Source organism: Leuciscus leuciscus (assembly GCF_965113295.1).
Source record: "Leuciscus leuciscus genome assembly, chromosome: 3".
NCBI classification, from domain to species: domain Eukaryota; kingdom Metazoa; phylum Chordata; class Actinopteri; order Cypriniformes; family Leuciscidae; genus Leuciscus; species Leuciscus leuciscus.
Window position 1 is genome coordinate 38,159,623 of NC_138727.1, and position 17,055 is coordinate 38,176,677.

At 43.2% G+C, this 17,055-nt stretch overlaps 1 protein-coding gene across 1 annotated transcript in view; it reads left to right on the forward strand.

Moving 5' to 3' along the window:
- The window catches only part of dtx4b (deltex 4, E3 ubiquitin ligase b), a 37,849-nt gene that overhangs the window by 2,794 nt on the left and 18,000 nt on the right, over window positions 1–17,055 (forward strand). Inside the window, exon 3 of the mRNA XM_082162710.1 lies at window positions 4,350–5,394. Coding sequence (XP_082018836.1) covers window positions 4,350–5,394 — 1,045 coding nt within the window. The remainder of the gene's footprint in view (window positions 1–4,349; window positions 5,395–17,055) is intronic.

The following is a 17,055-nucleotide window of genomic DNA, read 5'->3' on the forward strand; positions in this document are numbered from 1 at the left end:
AACCTGCAAACTAACTTGCTCAGTCACACTTAGGCTACATATTGTGGAGTGAAGTTCCATAAAGCACTACCTAGGGAAATGAGCACACTTCCAAGGGAAAGAACGAAACTATAAAGATAGATTGCGGAGAGATGGGGAGCGGTTGCTATTGTGCAACAGGCTAGGATGTAGTTTCATAAACTCTGGGCCCAGGGGTGCTGTCAGTTACTCTGTTTTCCATTGCAGACTGGAGATTAGTTTAACACACGCACACACACACACACACAGGATTGTGTTTTTCTTCCAATCTTTTCATCCAATGACTCTCACATGGTTAGGCTAAAGAGTTGAGGGAATGTTATAATTTCTTTCAGGCTGACCATTTTGTGAATCATTTCTGTTGGTATCACACTCCCTCCTTCCCATAAACACACACCTACAGTACCAGTCAAAGGTTTGGAATAATTAAGATGTTTTTGAAAAAAGTCTCTTATGCTCACCAAGGCTGCATTTATTTGATCAAAAACAAAGTAAAAACAACAATATTGTGTACAATTATTACAATTTAAAATGGCTGTTTTCTATTTTAATATATTTTAAAATGTAATTTATTCCTGTGATGGCAAATCTGAATTTTCAGCATCATTACTCCAGTCTTTAGTGTAACATGATCCTTCATTTGCTGCTCAAGAAACATTTCTTACTATATCTATATGTTGAAAACATGTTTGTTGCTGATGCTTTGAATAGAAAGTTCAAACGAATAGCATTTATTTAAAAATAATAAGAATAATTTTGTAACATTATACATGTTACTGTCACTTTTAAGCTTAACTTATTTTTATAAATAAAAGTTTTTTTTTTTTATCTCACTTAACCCAAACCTTTGAATGGTAGTGTTAGTGTATCATGGTTTCCACAAAAACATTAAGCAACAAAAACTGTTTTCAACATTGATAATTAAAAGAAATGTTTCTTAAACACCAAACCAGCATATTAGAATGATTCCTGAAGGATCGCGTGATCATATAAACTGAAGACTGGAGTAATGATGCTGAAAATTCAGCTTTGCCATCACAGGAATAAATTACATTTTAGAGTACTGTGTATTAAAATAGAAAACGGTTCTTTAAAATGGTAATAATATCACAGATAAATCAGTAAAAAAAAAAAATTTAATAAATGCAGCCTTGGTTAAGCTTGAGAGACTCCTTTAAAAAATATTTTCTAGGTAGTGTAGTTGTTGAGCTTACTTTCTGCTTGTGTACTTTAAGCACTGATTTTCATTTCTGAAACCCACTTTATAAATCGTTTGGTCCCATCTTTATCTTCACTTTATCTACAACAGTTTTAAGTCCCAAGCTTCATTTTCAGATAGCTTCCTTCTCATTTATGTCACGGTCAAATGTTTGATGATTGGTTAAAATCTTTACATTTCCACCACTGACTGACTGACTTTTCTGAATGACAGAAATCTAGAAATATGAACAGAAAATACTTCAGCTCAGAAAATATAAAAGAGAGTGTTTAAGAAAGAGCTAAATTGTCCCCCAAAATTGCTATCCATCGGTGATCATATTTAATCAAATACTACAGAGGCGGTATAATCCACTACATAAGGCACGTCAGTGTTTCCCCTGGGATTTTTTTCAGGGTGGGTGGTACTACTAGTGTACTCGCGGAGCAGGTGTGTTACGGAAACGTGGTGTCATTTTTTTTGTAATCAAAAAGCATGTCTAATTAATTGAAATCATGAAACGTATACAATTATTAAACTTACACAACATTTAAAAAACAAATTATATGAATTTTTTTTCCCCACAGAAATTCAGTGTTGTATTTTTTTCTGGTAATCAAAACAATGGTAGGAGAAACACTGCACGTGTCAGATGGAATTATTTGTATTGTATTTTATAAATTATAAAACATTTTTAGAAAAGAAAGGGGAATAAAGTTGTTAGTTTGAAAGAGGGAAGGGGAATGAAAATTGGGGCAATGATGGAAGCACAAAGCCAGCAACAATGGAACAGATGGACGGTCTCTGTACACCTGCTGTATAGGGCTTTGTGCCGCTGCAAAGGTCCTGGGATCCTTAACCCAATGTCACAGTTTATGATCTGCTGAAGCACAGCCTTTTACTCCCACTCACATACTAGCACAAGCTTGCAAACTTAAGAGCAGGCTGTATGATTGGCATGTGAAAGTGGACATGGCCATCTGTTGCTCTGGCCGTAATGTTGAGAGGAGGCACAGTATTATAGTTTTATCTGGACTATCAAATATATTGAACTGAAACTGAAACAATTTTGGTGCATCACAATCAATACTGACAGATCCTGATGGAATCATTGACTTAATGACGTATATAATGAGGTTTTCTTTTGTAATAGACTACTAGAGTACATGTTGAACTTTAAAAATGTTTTTTGTTTTTTTTTATATTAAAAATGTTTCCAAGTGTGGCTAAAAAAATCTAGCATTTGTCTGTGTATAAGAATATGACAATTGTCCAATGTAAGTTTATAATGAAGTGCGGATTGCCTTGTTGGGCGACTAATGGGAGCGTCACACCATGTTGCTTGCAGTGCAGGTGGGGTTGAAAAACTTAAATTAGATTAATAGGTAGAATTATCAGATTTAGTCAAAAAAATTTATCCCAATTAATCCCAAGTAATTATTGTTATTTTTATTTCTTTTTTTTTTTCTTCAAAAGTGTAATGCAAAAAATCGGCACATGCAAATACACTACCGTTCAAATGTTTGGGGTCAAAGATGTTTCTTTTTAAAAAAAAGACATTTTTATTTTTATTTAGCAATGATGTATTAAATTGATCAAAGGGGCAGCAAATCAGCATAATACAATGATTTCTGGATCATGTGACACTGAAGACTGGAGTAATGATGCTGAAAATCACAGGAATAAAAAACTCAAGATCCTGATCTGATCCCAGCCGATGCAAACGTTCCCTAAAAGTTTGCTCCAAATGGTAAACACTTACCATTTGTCTGTGGCGATTACGCAATAAGTAGGCATGCTCTGGGGCTCTGCCTTTGACAAGAAAATTTCAGGCCATCAAGGTCAGACGTCTGCACGTAAAAACATGAACACTAGAGAGCTGAAGAATCATGTGACACTGAAGACTAGAGAAATGGCTGCTAAAAAATCAGCTTTGCCATTACAGGAATACATTACATAATTTTTTTTTTTTTATATATATTCTAATTTCTTATCATATTATTATGTTCATTGGCCCCTGAACACATCACACTGTCTAAAAGCAAGATTCATAATATTCAAAAAGAGATACATAATATCAGTGGACCTGCCTTCAGAAATATATGGTACTCGCATGCAGTTAAATCCCACACAATCCCACAATACATGTGTTTATCATTAGCTTGACTGTATAATTCAGTGAAATGACTTCTCACAAGCAGCGAAAGAAAAAAAGCATTGGCAAATAGTTATCTATTCATCTGTTAACAAAAGACATTGTTTCATTCATGTACAATAGAGCCGAGAGGGCATGACTGTGATTGAGGCACAGAGCTGGTAAAGTGAGTTCAAACGCAATAAAGGATGATCAAAGCATACTGATGTCTTGCTTTACTCCACCTCATTTCTGGAACATGCTTTATAAAGTTCCATAATGTCTACAGAATCATGCAACACATTAAGTGTTTTGTACCATTTGAAGGTCTAGTAGGTGTATATGGGTGTTAAAAAGAGAATATGTCCTTTCACAAGTTTTATGGCTTCTAGAACTCCGCGAATTCCCAGTTCTCCTCTTGTGCTAAAGTTTATGCCTCAGTGGGTCTTTTGTGCTCAGTGGCTTTTGCTTTATGCTCAAATCTATCTATTCACATGGGTTTTGGCTTTCTGTTTGTGTGTCCCAGCACTACGTCATGAATTCCTATATGCATTTTGTGCATTAGCTAAATGGATATTGCATGTGTTGTCCCAGTTACTGCTTTAAATTTGATTGAAGAATTATTACTCTAAACACTCAAGATCCTGATCTGATCAGTCTTACTGGAGAGAATGTAAACTTATTTCTGCTCCGATGAATGGGTTTAAATTCAAAGGATGCGCAAAGCACAACAATAGGCATTCAGTCGGTATAATGGAGGATTGAATGCTTACATTGGAGACATTGGACATCTAACCGAAAGTGACACTGCTTCTTTTTTTCATGTTTTATGCTGTAAAGCTGCTTGCTTTAAAGCAACCTGTTGTATAAAGTTATAAAGCCTTTAGATGCGTAACATGTTGACTGGCTGCCTCTCTTATAAGAAAACACTTTATTGAACTGATTTATTATATCTCTTTTATTATATTTGATCTATAACCCTTTTGTTTTCCTCCTCAGGTACGTTAAGACCAGTGCGACGGAGTTTCTATGACCCCACCTCAGCGCCAGGCCAAGGTTGGATATGGGAGTGGGAAAATGATGCAGGTTCCTGGACAGCCTTTGACATGGAGGTGAGCATTGCCTTGCAAGCGGCACGGGACCGACAGCAACCCTGGCTGGACCTGACATCGTTGGGCTTTTGCTACTTTGTGGACTTCCAGACCATGACCCAGATTAACAGGCAAACGCAGCGGCAGAGGCGCATCCAGAGACGCTCAGACATGGTTTACCCACTAGTTACTGGGCCACTGCCTAAAAATTCACTGGCTTGGGGTACTGGCTCAGGGACTGGAGGCATGGCTAGAAGGGTTACATCAGGTGGAGGGTCAACCGGGGCTCTTCTTGGGGTCGGCGTTTCTGGTTCTACCTTGAGTAGAAAAGGAAGTGCGGTTTACCCAAGCGGGACACTTTCGGTATCATCTCTTGCTCCTCTTGGACAGCCCTGTGCCTGCCAGCAGTGCATGCTGGTGTTGAGTGTAAAGGCAAATGGCACTGCCTCACAGACACTAGGACGTGCAACAAAGCCAAACAGTCCGAAAGCCAGCTTTGGGACACTTCCATCCTCCTCTGTTTTAAACTCGTATTCTCATACACTACCACATGGAACATCTTTAAAATCCATGCCCTCGGAAGAAGCCAAGAATTCTGCTGTTTTTGATCAGTCGTTGTCCCTTCTCACATCGGCCACTGCCAATCTCTCAATCTCCTCTAGCCGCCCAACGCCTTCATCTTTGCCCCCAACTCTGCCATCACAGAATCAGCAGCCTCCATCCGGACAAAGCTTATCATCTTCAGCAACGTTTGTGCCAACTGCCATACTTGTTAACACGTCAACAAGTCCCACACCATCCACAGTTTTTACGTCATCTTCAACAACGTTGGCCTCTCAGCGCTCCGCTGCCTGTGCTGCCCCTATACCACCCCGTGCCAGTCTGGCAGGGCTTAGTCGACCTGCTTTGCAGAGAATTGCCATGGCACAGTCACGGGCGCTTATTGCCTCTGGGTAAGAAAAGGCATTTTACCTGTTTTATCAGTTTCATATACATACCATTACAGTACCATCAGTAAGATCTTTTGGAAGAAATTAATACTTAAGCAAAGACAAATTTTAAATGGATGGTTTCCACAAAAATGTAAGCAGCAGCACAACTGTTTCAAACATTGATCAGAAGAAGAAATGTTACATATTATTAAGCATATTATAATGATTTCTGAAGGATGATGTAACACTGAAGACTGGAGTAATGATGCTGAAAATTCAGCTTTTCATCACAGGAATAAAATACATTTTAAATGTATGCAAACAGTTATAAAAAAAAGAAAAAAAAAAGTTCTATCAAAAACAAAAACACAACATCTTCCCGACCCCAAACCTTTGCCCAATAGGGTATTTTTTATGAAATTATAACGTCTTATAATATTAGTATATTAATATTATATTTAAATTTATTACATGGACACTTAAGCCACACTTTATTGCTGTAGATGACAAAATATAAAAGCAACAATATTCTATTCTATTCTATTCTATTCTATTCTATTCTATTCTATTCTATTCTATTCTATTATTATTAAAACAATAAATAAACTGTTCATAATTGAACACTTTATTGATGTTATTGTGTTCCACTGACAACCAGAACTGACAGCTTGAAAGCGGCAAAAGAATAACCTGTGGATACTCTTTCGATACCGGTCCCAAATCGATACTTTTAAAACGGTACCGGTGCCTGAACCAATACTTTTAAAAAAGAGCTTCAAAACTATGGTGAATGACATTAAAAAAAATGCTTTTTTATTGAAAAAAATGTAAATAAAAAAATTCTTAAAATTGAATACAGTATATTAGATTTAAGTATATAAATATTAGTCCAAATACAAACCACAAATTTACATAATAAATTCACAATAAAACCTTAAGCCACCTAACAATAATTTAACGCTAAAAAACACTACGGTAGCCTACTAATAACAGCAAAGTCTGTGTTCTTGGTATGCTACAAAGAAGCTTTAAATTTCAGCAATCCTTTTCAAAATGTTTGCCTTTTCCCGGCCAAAAACGACACCTACCTGACTTATTGTGCATGTCCTGCACAAGGTGAGCGTTATTTGTGAACGCATCACCTTAAATTCCGTGATGCGAAACCCATCGTGGAAGAACGCCGTCATGTTTACAACTGGATTTCAAAAGTATGTGAAATTCGCTGCTCTATTGTTGCAGTAAACTTGCACAACGTTCTTGAATGAATAATTTTTAGATGTATACGCCGGTCTGTTATTGTAGGGACGTCGACTTCACATTTTCACACTAAACATGACGCGGAACAAAACCAACTATGATTGGTTGCGTTACATGTCAGTCAGTCTTTGGCTGATATTTTTTATTCTTAAATACATAAGTGAATGTGTTTTGTCATTTAAGAAACCCTTATAATGATCATTCATGTTAGTTGATCTATAACGCACAATGGGCGCCATGTTAGTAGGCAAAGCACTTATACTGTCTATGGCTGGTGAAGTGTGAGAAGAATAGAATACATTTTATAGTTCTCTTACGAGAGGTCTCTCGTACTTGCGTAAGTATCTTACGCTAGGGGAAAACCTCTTTTCCTCGAGATATTGAAGCCAAAAATTATCCTTAATTTTGCAATAATGTAAAACGCATTGCAGCAGCATGCAGACATGGGCGAGACAGCTCGCGCGCCCATTGGCTGCTCTGCGGCAACTGCACCAGCCTATCGATAGAGGCCCCTCATGACGTCAGAACCAATGAGGGTGCTTCACGCCCATTACGTCATGTCCCGTCGAAGCGGGTGGGGCTAGGGCTATAAATAGGGCCCAGAGAGGCTGGTTTGGTCAGTTTTTCATCTCTTCAGCGGGCCTACGCATCGCTGGATCCTGAGAGGAAGCCGCGCCGTCTGATTCAAGCACCCAGCGGGATTAGTCTGCATCTGAAGCTGCCGGTCGACAACTCGCCGCCTTCAGTCGCCGTTCCTGCTCACGCTTTCCGGCGGACATATCCTTTTCTCTGCTACTGTGTTTTGTGTATGTGTGTTCGCCGCCGCGACACACACTCTCATTGCACTAAAAGAGCCGGGCGTCTTTTTCAAGGCCCCTTTCCTGAGGACGCGCAGCTCTCGCGCTCGCTGACGGCGACTGCCCTCACTGCGAGCTAGTTACTGCCTATGGTGACTCTGCGGACTCACCTGGCATCCTTCTCCGAGACTGCGCCTCCGCCCCCCGCCCCCCCCCCCCCCCAACCCGCAAAGCTCGCCGGTGCGCCCGCTTGCCTTGCCTGCTTGGAGGATGATACCTGCTCTCCCTCTGTTCGAGCCGCGCAAACCGCGCCGTTCACAGGGGATGTCAGGAGCGGACGGTCACGGGGCTAGCTTTCTCTCTCCCTCTGTTCGAGCCGCGCAAACTGCGCCGTTCACAGGGGAGGCTGGAAGCGGACGGTCGGGGTTAGTTTTTTCTTTACATACAAGAAAGCTATACCCTGCCCCTGCGCCCCATTCACGCGTCACTCACCGGCAAAAGGAGAAAAGAGTGTTTATAGTCCCGCCGAAGCTGGACTGACCTGAATTTTCTCACACATTTCTCAGTTCCCTGATCAGGCGACTGGAAATATAAATATTGCAGCGCCTGCAAGCAAACGCAGAAGAAAACATGTTGACGCTCTTATATGCTCGTGCATCTGAAAGCCTTTGTGTTCCCCCCTGTGGCTCAGTGGCGGAATCTTTGGTTTTTCGCACGAGAGACCGGTGTTCGAATCCCGGTCTAATGGCAGATAAATTATGCCTCCAATGCTTCGCTCTGTCAGTTCCCTGAAAGGCGACTTCAGATGTGCATTTTGCAGCCAACGAGCGCGTTGTACAACCCGCTCGCCTGCACCCAAACACCGTTTATATGGTTCCCGTGCGTCACTGGCGAAAGGAGAAAAGAGTGCTTATGTCCCGCTGCGGCCGGGCCGAATTCTATTTCTCATACATTTCTCATTCCCCTCTGAAGTTCAGGCGACTGGAAATGTCAATACGGCAGTGAGCGAGCCTGTTGTAATGCACGCATGCCTGCATACAAACGCCAGCATGTTGACGCTCTCTGATAATACTCACGCTAACTAAATGCCTATGTGTCTTCCCCTGTGGCCCAGTGGCAGATTCTCAGGCTATCGCGCGAGAGACCCGTGTTCGATCCCGGGTCTACCGGCAGATAAAATTATGCCGTCAATGCTCGCTCTGTCAGTTCCCTGAAAAGGCGACTGCAGATGTGTATTTTTGCAGCCAACGAGCGCGTTGTACAACCCGCTCGCCTGCACCCAAGCACCGTTTCTATGGTTTCCGTGCGTCACTGGCGAAAGGAGAAAAGAGAGTGTTCCTAGTCCAGCTGCGGCTGGATCTACCTCCATTCTCACACATTTCTCTGGAAATGTCAATATTGCAGTGGACGAGCCTATTGTAATACACGCACGCCTGCAAACAAACGCCAGCATGTTGACGCTCTCTGTTTCTATGGCAACTTCTCGCTCGTTCAGTTCCAGTAAATGCAACTGTTCCAGTGTATTCTGCAGTAAACAAGTCGGCGACACAGCCCGCTTGCCTGCACACAAACGCCGCTTTTACAGCTACCCAGATAAATCCCATAAGAGTGTATTTTCTGGTGTTCCGGCCACGGCCGATGGTGTTATGAGTGTAGACAAAATGCCCACTGCCCAGTGCTCATTCCTACACAGAAACACAGCCCGTCACACAGGGGTCGCGCACATGAAATCGACCCAGATCGATTGCGCTTTAAATGTGGTAAATGTGCCCACTGCCCAGTGCCCACAAACACTACGTTCTACATGTCTCAAGGTTTCTGTAAAACGAAACCAACATGCATTCGCTCTGCTCAGGCGGACAATGCTCTCAGTGTTGTAAATGTGCCCGCTATCCCACGCCCACATTCACACATAGACATGACAGGTCTTACGGGACTCGCCCAGCCCTCCCCCTCTCGGTTGACCACCGCAGAGGAGTCGAGCGCGGGCAATCTGCCCGCTGTTATCAGCGCGCCCCCTGCCTCAAATGTCATAAGCGCGACGCTTATGTTGCAGCACACCGAAGCCCCTCTGTCGCTGAGCGACCAGAGCGCGCTTCGCATTCAACCCCTAGCCATTCGTGCAAACGCATGGGCAAGGCTACCCGGGGTTTCGAAGTGGGTGCTAGACATTATAGAAATTCGCTACAGTTCGGTCGACGCCTGCAACGCAAAGCGGCGCGAATTGATACTACGGTGAAAAAGGAAGTAGCACACCTACTTCGAGCCGAAATAGCAAAGTTACTGAGCAAAGGGGCTAAAGAACCCATATCACAAGCTCAGAGCGAAGGGGGCATGTACAGCAGATATTTTCTGGTACCCAAAAAAGACGGGGGTCTCAGACCCATTCTAGATCTAAGACGACTAAACAAAGCACTTCTGAAACGACGGTTCAGAATGCTCACGACCAAGAAAATCCTCTCGCAAATTTGCCAAGGGGACTGGTTCATGTCGATAGATCTGAAAGACGCTTATTTTCAAATACAAATAGCGTCACGTCACAGGCGATTTTTGAGATTCGCCTTCGAGGGTCAGGCATATCAGTACACAGTCCTGCCATTTGGCCTATCCCTGGCACCTCGCGCATTCACGATGTGCATGGATGCAGCGCTCGCACCCCTCAGGCTCCGAGGCATACAAGTGCTGAATTATTTGGACGATTGGCTGGTTCTAGCTCGATCACAGTCGGAGCTCATAGAACACAGGACCATATTACTCGATCACCTCGAGAATTTAGGTCTCACAGTCAATTGGGCGAAGAGTTCGCTGTCTCCCAGTCAGAAAATATCTTTTCTGGGCACAGATCTGGACTCGCTGTCTTTGACAGCACAGCTGTCGCCGCAGCGCAGACTAAGTATTCAGTGCATGACAGAGATTTTTCGCCACGGCGCTTTAGTCCCGCTCAAAAAGTTTCAAAGGATGCTGGGTCTCATGGCTTCAGCATCCTCAGTGCTTCAGCTGGGTCTGCTTCGCATGCGCCCGCTGCAGTATTGGTTGAAAGCGCGCGCCGCGCAGAGCTTGGACCTCCGGTCTCGCGCGCCTCAAGGTCGATCAGAAATGCGTCGCAGCTCTGAAACCTTGGACAGTGACCGACTGGTATCGGTCAGGAGTAAGCCTGGGGACTTCCTCGAGTGTGAAGGTGGTGTCTACGGATGCCTCAACCTCGGGATGGGGAGCGCTGCTCGAGGGCAGACCGTTATTCGGCCAGTGGTCGGAACGGGAGAAGCTTCTGCATATAAACTGCCTGGAAATGATGACAGTCGACAACGCGCTGAGGCACTTTTTTGTCCCCAGATAAGACACCACGTCTTGGTCCGTTCGGACAACATGTCAGTGGTGGCTTATATAAATCACCAAGGAGGTATCAGATCCAGAATCCTTCACAGGCTGACGGAACACCTCCTGGTCTGGGCTCAGCACAATCTGCGCTCGCTCAGGGCAGCGCATGTGCCCGGTCATCTGAATGTGGGACCAGACAGACTGTCCAGAAACTATCTTCCGGCAGGAGAATGGTCTTTACACCCACAGACAATCAAACTGCTATGGAGGACATTTGGCAGAGCGAAAATAGACCTATTTGCGTCTCAAGAGAACGCTCATTGTCAGGAATTTTTCTCCAAGAGCAGGGATGCGCTGGCTCACGTGGCCCCGCTGCCCGCTCTTTGTGGTTCCCCCTGTCACGCTCCTACCCCAGGTGTTAGAGCGAATCAGGGAGAGCGGATGCCCGGTGCTACTCGTCGCCCCATTTTTTGACAAACCAAGTCTGGTTTCCAGTCCTGATGCAGCTGACGAGTACCGCCCCGTGGCCGATACCGGTGAGGAGGGATCTCCTCTCGCAGGCAAACGGCTCGATCTGGCATCCTTACCCGGAGCTTTGGTCCCTACATGTGTGGGCCATCAACGGGTACCCGTTAACCTCCCAGCGGGAGTGTTAAACACGATCACACAGGCTAGAGCTCCATCTACAAGGCGGCTCTATTCCTCAAAATGGTCTGTGTTCACTAGCTGGTGTACAGCGAGTGGCACTTCACCCTCACGCTGTGGGGTGCCGGAGGTTCTCTCCTTTTTACAAGAGCTTCTGGATAAGGGCAGAACCCCATCCACGCTCAAAGTTTATATGGCGGCCATAGCAGCGTTCGCTGAACCACCGCTTGGCCAGTCATTAGAAAGGAACGATCTGGTCATTCGCTTCCTTAGAGGAGCTAAGAGGCTGAACCCTCCCAGACCTCCCTCAGTTCCCGTTTGGGACCTTTCCACGGTTCTGGAAGCCATGAAAGGTGCCCCATTCGAGCCAATACAGTCAATAGACCTGAAACTCTTGTCTTTCAAAACAGTGTTTCTTCTGGCTCTCGCTTCAGTGAAGCGCATAGGGGATTTGCAAGCGCTCTCAGTGAGCGCGACGTGTATGGAGTTTGGGCCTAATGACTCGAGAGTAGTGTTGCACGGTGTACCGATACTTCAAAAGTATCGCGATACTCGGAAATTAAAAACGTCACGATACCTAAATTTATCAGTATCGATACTTACATTTTTTTTTTGAAAAAACGCCTCCCTATGGACGTCTGTGTTTTTTTCCTGACGCACGCAGCAAAGAACCTGCCGCTGTCAGTGTCATGTGACAAAACACTACAGCGAGATGGCTGCATGTGCGAGGACAAGTGGTCCACGACTCGTAGAAAAAGATGACGCGAGGAGTGACATATGGAAGTACGTTGCCTACCTTGCTCTGTTGCACGGTGCACCGATACTTCAAAAGTAAATAGGAAATGAAAAACGTCACGATTCCTTAATTTATTAGTATCATACTTCTAAGAATGACCACGTTCCAGATTTGTAAGGCCGGCGACACACTGGCTGCGTGTCGTGTCCGTTTTTATTTCGGCTCCCATGTTAACTGCCTGCGTGACTCACGCGTCTGGGCGCAGCTCGAGACGCGCGGAAAACGCGTGTATGCTATAAATAGAACCGACGCCTATTTTTCACGCGACACGCAAGCCTGTTGGAAGCGTTTCCAGGCAAAATAGAATAGGAAAAGATGTTTCTATGTCATTTTGACACGAATACATATTAATAAATGACATTTTGATGTTTGAAAGTTTTGACATAAATACAATATAAATGTAATTTAAAAAAATATTATCGATTTTCAAATATTGCACCTCTCAATACAGAACGAATTATTCTGTAGCCTATTGTTGTCTTTGCTGCTATATATTTATGTTTAACATGAAGTATAGGCCTTCCACAACTCTCTCCCCACATGTCAAATATATCACCAATGAGGCTTATCATATGTTACCAATATTAAACATTGTTTAATATAATCGCTGTTCATATTTTTATTCAAAGTTCATAATCAAGATAAAGCTCTTATGTTTCTTATGATAAATGAGATAATGCTGCTAAATTTATCTTTTTTTTTTTCCTTGAATGTCATTGCTCTAATTTATTTTTTATATTTCATATTTCATATTTTGTTCAAATGTTTAATATATCTGCTGTTCATATGTTCATTTATTAGTGTGTTATATGATTAGAATGTTGTCCCGGTTTTAAAATAAAGCACAGCAGTGATATTTGAGAGTGTTTCTCCCTTTTCAGGAAAAGTATCGAAAAAGTATCGAAATCGCAATACTTGACTTGGTATCGGTATCGAAACAATAATTTTGGTATCGTGACAACACTACTCGAGAGTCATACTCAAACCAAAGCACGGATATGTTCCTAAATCCCTCAATACACCGTTTAGGGCACAGGTTATCTCCCTGTAGGCCATACCGGTATCTGAAGAGGAAGGGGACGCAGGCTTCCTTTGCCCGGTCAGGGCGTTAAGAGCCTATGTGTCTCGCTCATCTGTTTTCAGACAATCGGAGCAGCTCTTTGTTTTGTTCAGCGGACGTTCTAAGGGACTAGCTGCATCAAAACAGAGTCTATCCAGATGGATAGTTGATGCTATAGCGCTAGCTTACACATCCAAGGGCCTGCAATGCCCGATAGGTGTCAAAGCGCACTCCACAAGGGGCATGGCCTCGTTGTGGGCTTGGTCCAGTGGGATTGCCTTGCAAGATATCTGTATGGCGGCAGGCTGGGCCTCCCCGTCTACATTTATAAGGTTTTATAACCTCGAGGTTCCCGCTTTACAAGCTAGGTTGCTCTCGGTTTAATTTTTCAGTATTGCCCGCCCGATGCTATCGGCTCAGGATGCTGAAACTGCTAGAGCGTCGATCACTGATCGTCTGTATACTTCTGTGGGCAGTGCGTAAGTCCCCCATATTTACCAGTCCAGGCCGAGTTCGCCCTGGCTGTGTGGAACACTTGATATAACATGCTCTTATCAGAGCTCAATATTACAGGAATGATGCTATTCTAGCCCCTCTTCCCGGATTCTCTGTGAGTCCCTTGTGATTAGGCACTGTATGAGCCCCGGGCACCTGCCCTTGGGACTTTAGTGTTATGTCTCAAGCACGCACGGCGTTTTACATTGTGTTCCCCTAGCGTTAGATACTTACGCAAGTACGAGAGACCTCTCGTAAGAGAACGTACTCGGTTACTAACGTAACCTCGGTTCTCTCTAGAAGAGGGAACGAGTACTTGCGTATCTTGCCGTGCATGCGTCATGTTCTGATTCTCTTCAGCGATGAAAAACTGACCAAACCAGCCTCTCTGGGCCGTATTTATAGCCCTAGCCCCACCCGCTTCGGCGGGACATGACATAATGGGCGCGAAGCACCCTCATTGGTTCTGACGTCATGTGGGGCCTCTATCGATAGGCTGGTGCAGTTGCCGCAGAGCAGCCAATGGGCGCGCGAGCTGTCTCGCCCATGTCTGCATGCTGCTGCAATGCGTTTTACATTATTGCAAAATTAAGGATAATTTTTGGCTTCAATATCTCGAGGAAAAGAGGTTTTCCCCTAGCGTAAGATACTTACGCAAGTACTCGTTCCCTCTTCTAGAGAGAACCGAGGTTACGTTAGTAACCGAGTACGTTACCTACACAACGTGTATCTAAACACATCATCAATTTATAATTGAAAGGATTGTTATTGCCGCTTCCATAGCGATCAGTGTGTATTTTACAAACTATAAATGTTGTTTTGCTAATAATTTATGTGTTTTTGAACGTCTGAAACCTAAAAATAAACCTTACGTGGTTGAAAACCCAGAATAGTTGTGATAGGCTAATAACAGCGCTGAGCGCGTCTGTCTCTGCAGCGCCAGCCAACACGCGAACACAGATTTGAATTTAGAAGTTGATGATCACGCGATTGAACGTTCTATTCACACTGGTGGTGTGAACGATCGTATGCGTCAAAGGGTTAACTAGCGATCACATGCGGTGATGATTTTTGCGTCCGTTTCGGAGAACCAGTGCAAATATTTCAACCGACAGCTGAGGAATTTAAGTGGCACCGAAATTTGCGTTTTGATTCGGTCCGGTTACATACCGGTTACTTAGGTACCGGTTCCATATCGGTGCCCAACCCTAGTTAGGAAAACTTTGTGAACTTTAGGAAACAGACTTAATCGACTAAAATCACCAGTGTATTAGGCCTATATAATTTAGGTGTCAGCCTCACTCATGTATGAGTCTGTTCATGTTTTTCCCCCTCCTCTGTGTAGGAGCGTGTTTCTCACGTTTCTCACACTGCTAAATCATCCATGTCTGCTCTGTTTGATGACCATCTGGGGACAGAATGGTCTTATTCGTTCCATCCCCACCCCCTTTATATCTATAGCTGTTTCTGTGGCTTTTTCCTCAGCTCTCAGTGGTGATTTCGTGTTCACGCTGGGTTTCTGCAGCAACCTTTGTTGACATGACATGGGCTGGTCTGCATTAGCAACACAATGCTGTCTCACTAAAGCGTTTGACATAGTAGAGTGTGTGTGCATGTCTATGTTAGGAAGGAGTTGGGGTAACGAGGAAAAGGTTTTGACATTGAATGTAGTAACAATGGTGTCCCAGTGTTTCCTGAAGCATTAGATGTGACTTTTGGTGATGAAGGTTTGGAGTGTAGCTAGGGTGGATTGAAGTGCTGGATGCCTTTGGCTTTGAGAATAAACTATGTGAAGATGCAGCCAGAGGTAGAATTGGAGTATTTTTTACTCTTTTTCATCTTATTTTAAATACATTTTTTACCTAGGCTAGACTGTAAAGCAATTACAAAATAAACTATCATCCTACACAGGTGTAGTGACATACATGTGTGCTAATGCAGGAGAACATTGTGAGTCTGGTGCTCTTTCTAATGGAATGTTCTGCCTCAGACGTGAAGCCATCTGGAGTCATAGAGCAGCAGTTGTTGAGCATGTGTGAGAGAGAAAACAAAGAGACAAGTCTGTTGTAGAGGCAAGATCAAGGGTCAGGGGAGGTCAAAAGCTTCCCCATTGGCCCTATCCAAACAGCCATCTACCTTCCCATGTCTGACACTTCTGTTTTTCAATGGAAAACAAAACAGGAATATAAATAAAATGTACTGCTGCAGTGTTGATGATTGGCTAAAATGCATTAGTAACCTGTCATCTCATCATTTTAAGCAAACACTCCACAAGTCCTTCTTTTACCGCTTAACCACTTCAGCATATTTGGTTCAGTTTTCACTTTCGTGTGAAAAACATAGGCTATGTTGCAAATAGTGTGCCTTAAACAGAACTTCCATTCAAGAGAAAAAATGTGGCAGTAGTGGTGTTTTATTTTTTTAGTATTATTGTGGTGTTGTTGATTACAGATTCACCTATTCCTAAATGTCACACCACAGCTCTTTTTTTTTGTTTCTATGTCAACTGACGTATCTTTTGCTGGCATCAGAACGTATTGTTATTTGAGTTTCAGAAGGAAGGGAGCATGACAATGAGGATATGTAACCGTAAACGGGGGCATTGCTATTTAGGTCAGCTATGTAGTATGTACCTGTTACACTTGAAATTAAGCTATTCAAATATAATTCTAAATAACACATTTTGCATTTTTATGCACAGACAAACAGGAAGAATCTAGAAGAGTGGATTTCAACTCAGGGGGCCTCAACAAAGTTCCATGGGGGAATCCAGATAACTTACAATTATTTAAAATAAGACAAAACAAGCATTAAAATTGGCAAAAAAAAAAACTAACAATCAAGAGATTTCTTAATATTTGGTTGTTTTTATAATGGATATACATCTATTTAGTTATGCAGATTTTCTACCGCTTTTCTTTTAGATCAGAGGTCTTCAATCCTGCTCCTGGAGGGCCACTGTCCTGCCGAGTTTAGTTCCAACCGGCTTCAGCACACCTGCCTTTGAATATTCAAGCGATTCTGAAGAGCTTGATGAGCTGATTCAGGTGTGTTTGATTAGGGTTGGAACTAAACTTTGCAGGACAGTGGCCCTCCAGGAGCAGGATTGAAGACCTCTGTTTTAGATGGATGACTGTTCATCTTGAAGTAAAAGTGAAATCCTGTTCCTTCATACTGAACCATTGACTGTTAATCTAAAAATGTTTTATGTTTTCTGACTACAAACATTAGAGACGTGCCTGTGTGCATTTGTCTGTTGCCATCTGGAAAATAAAGTGTTATGCTGCGTTCACACTACCGGTGACTTTGTCACT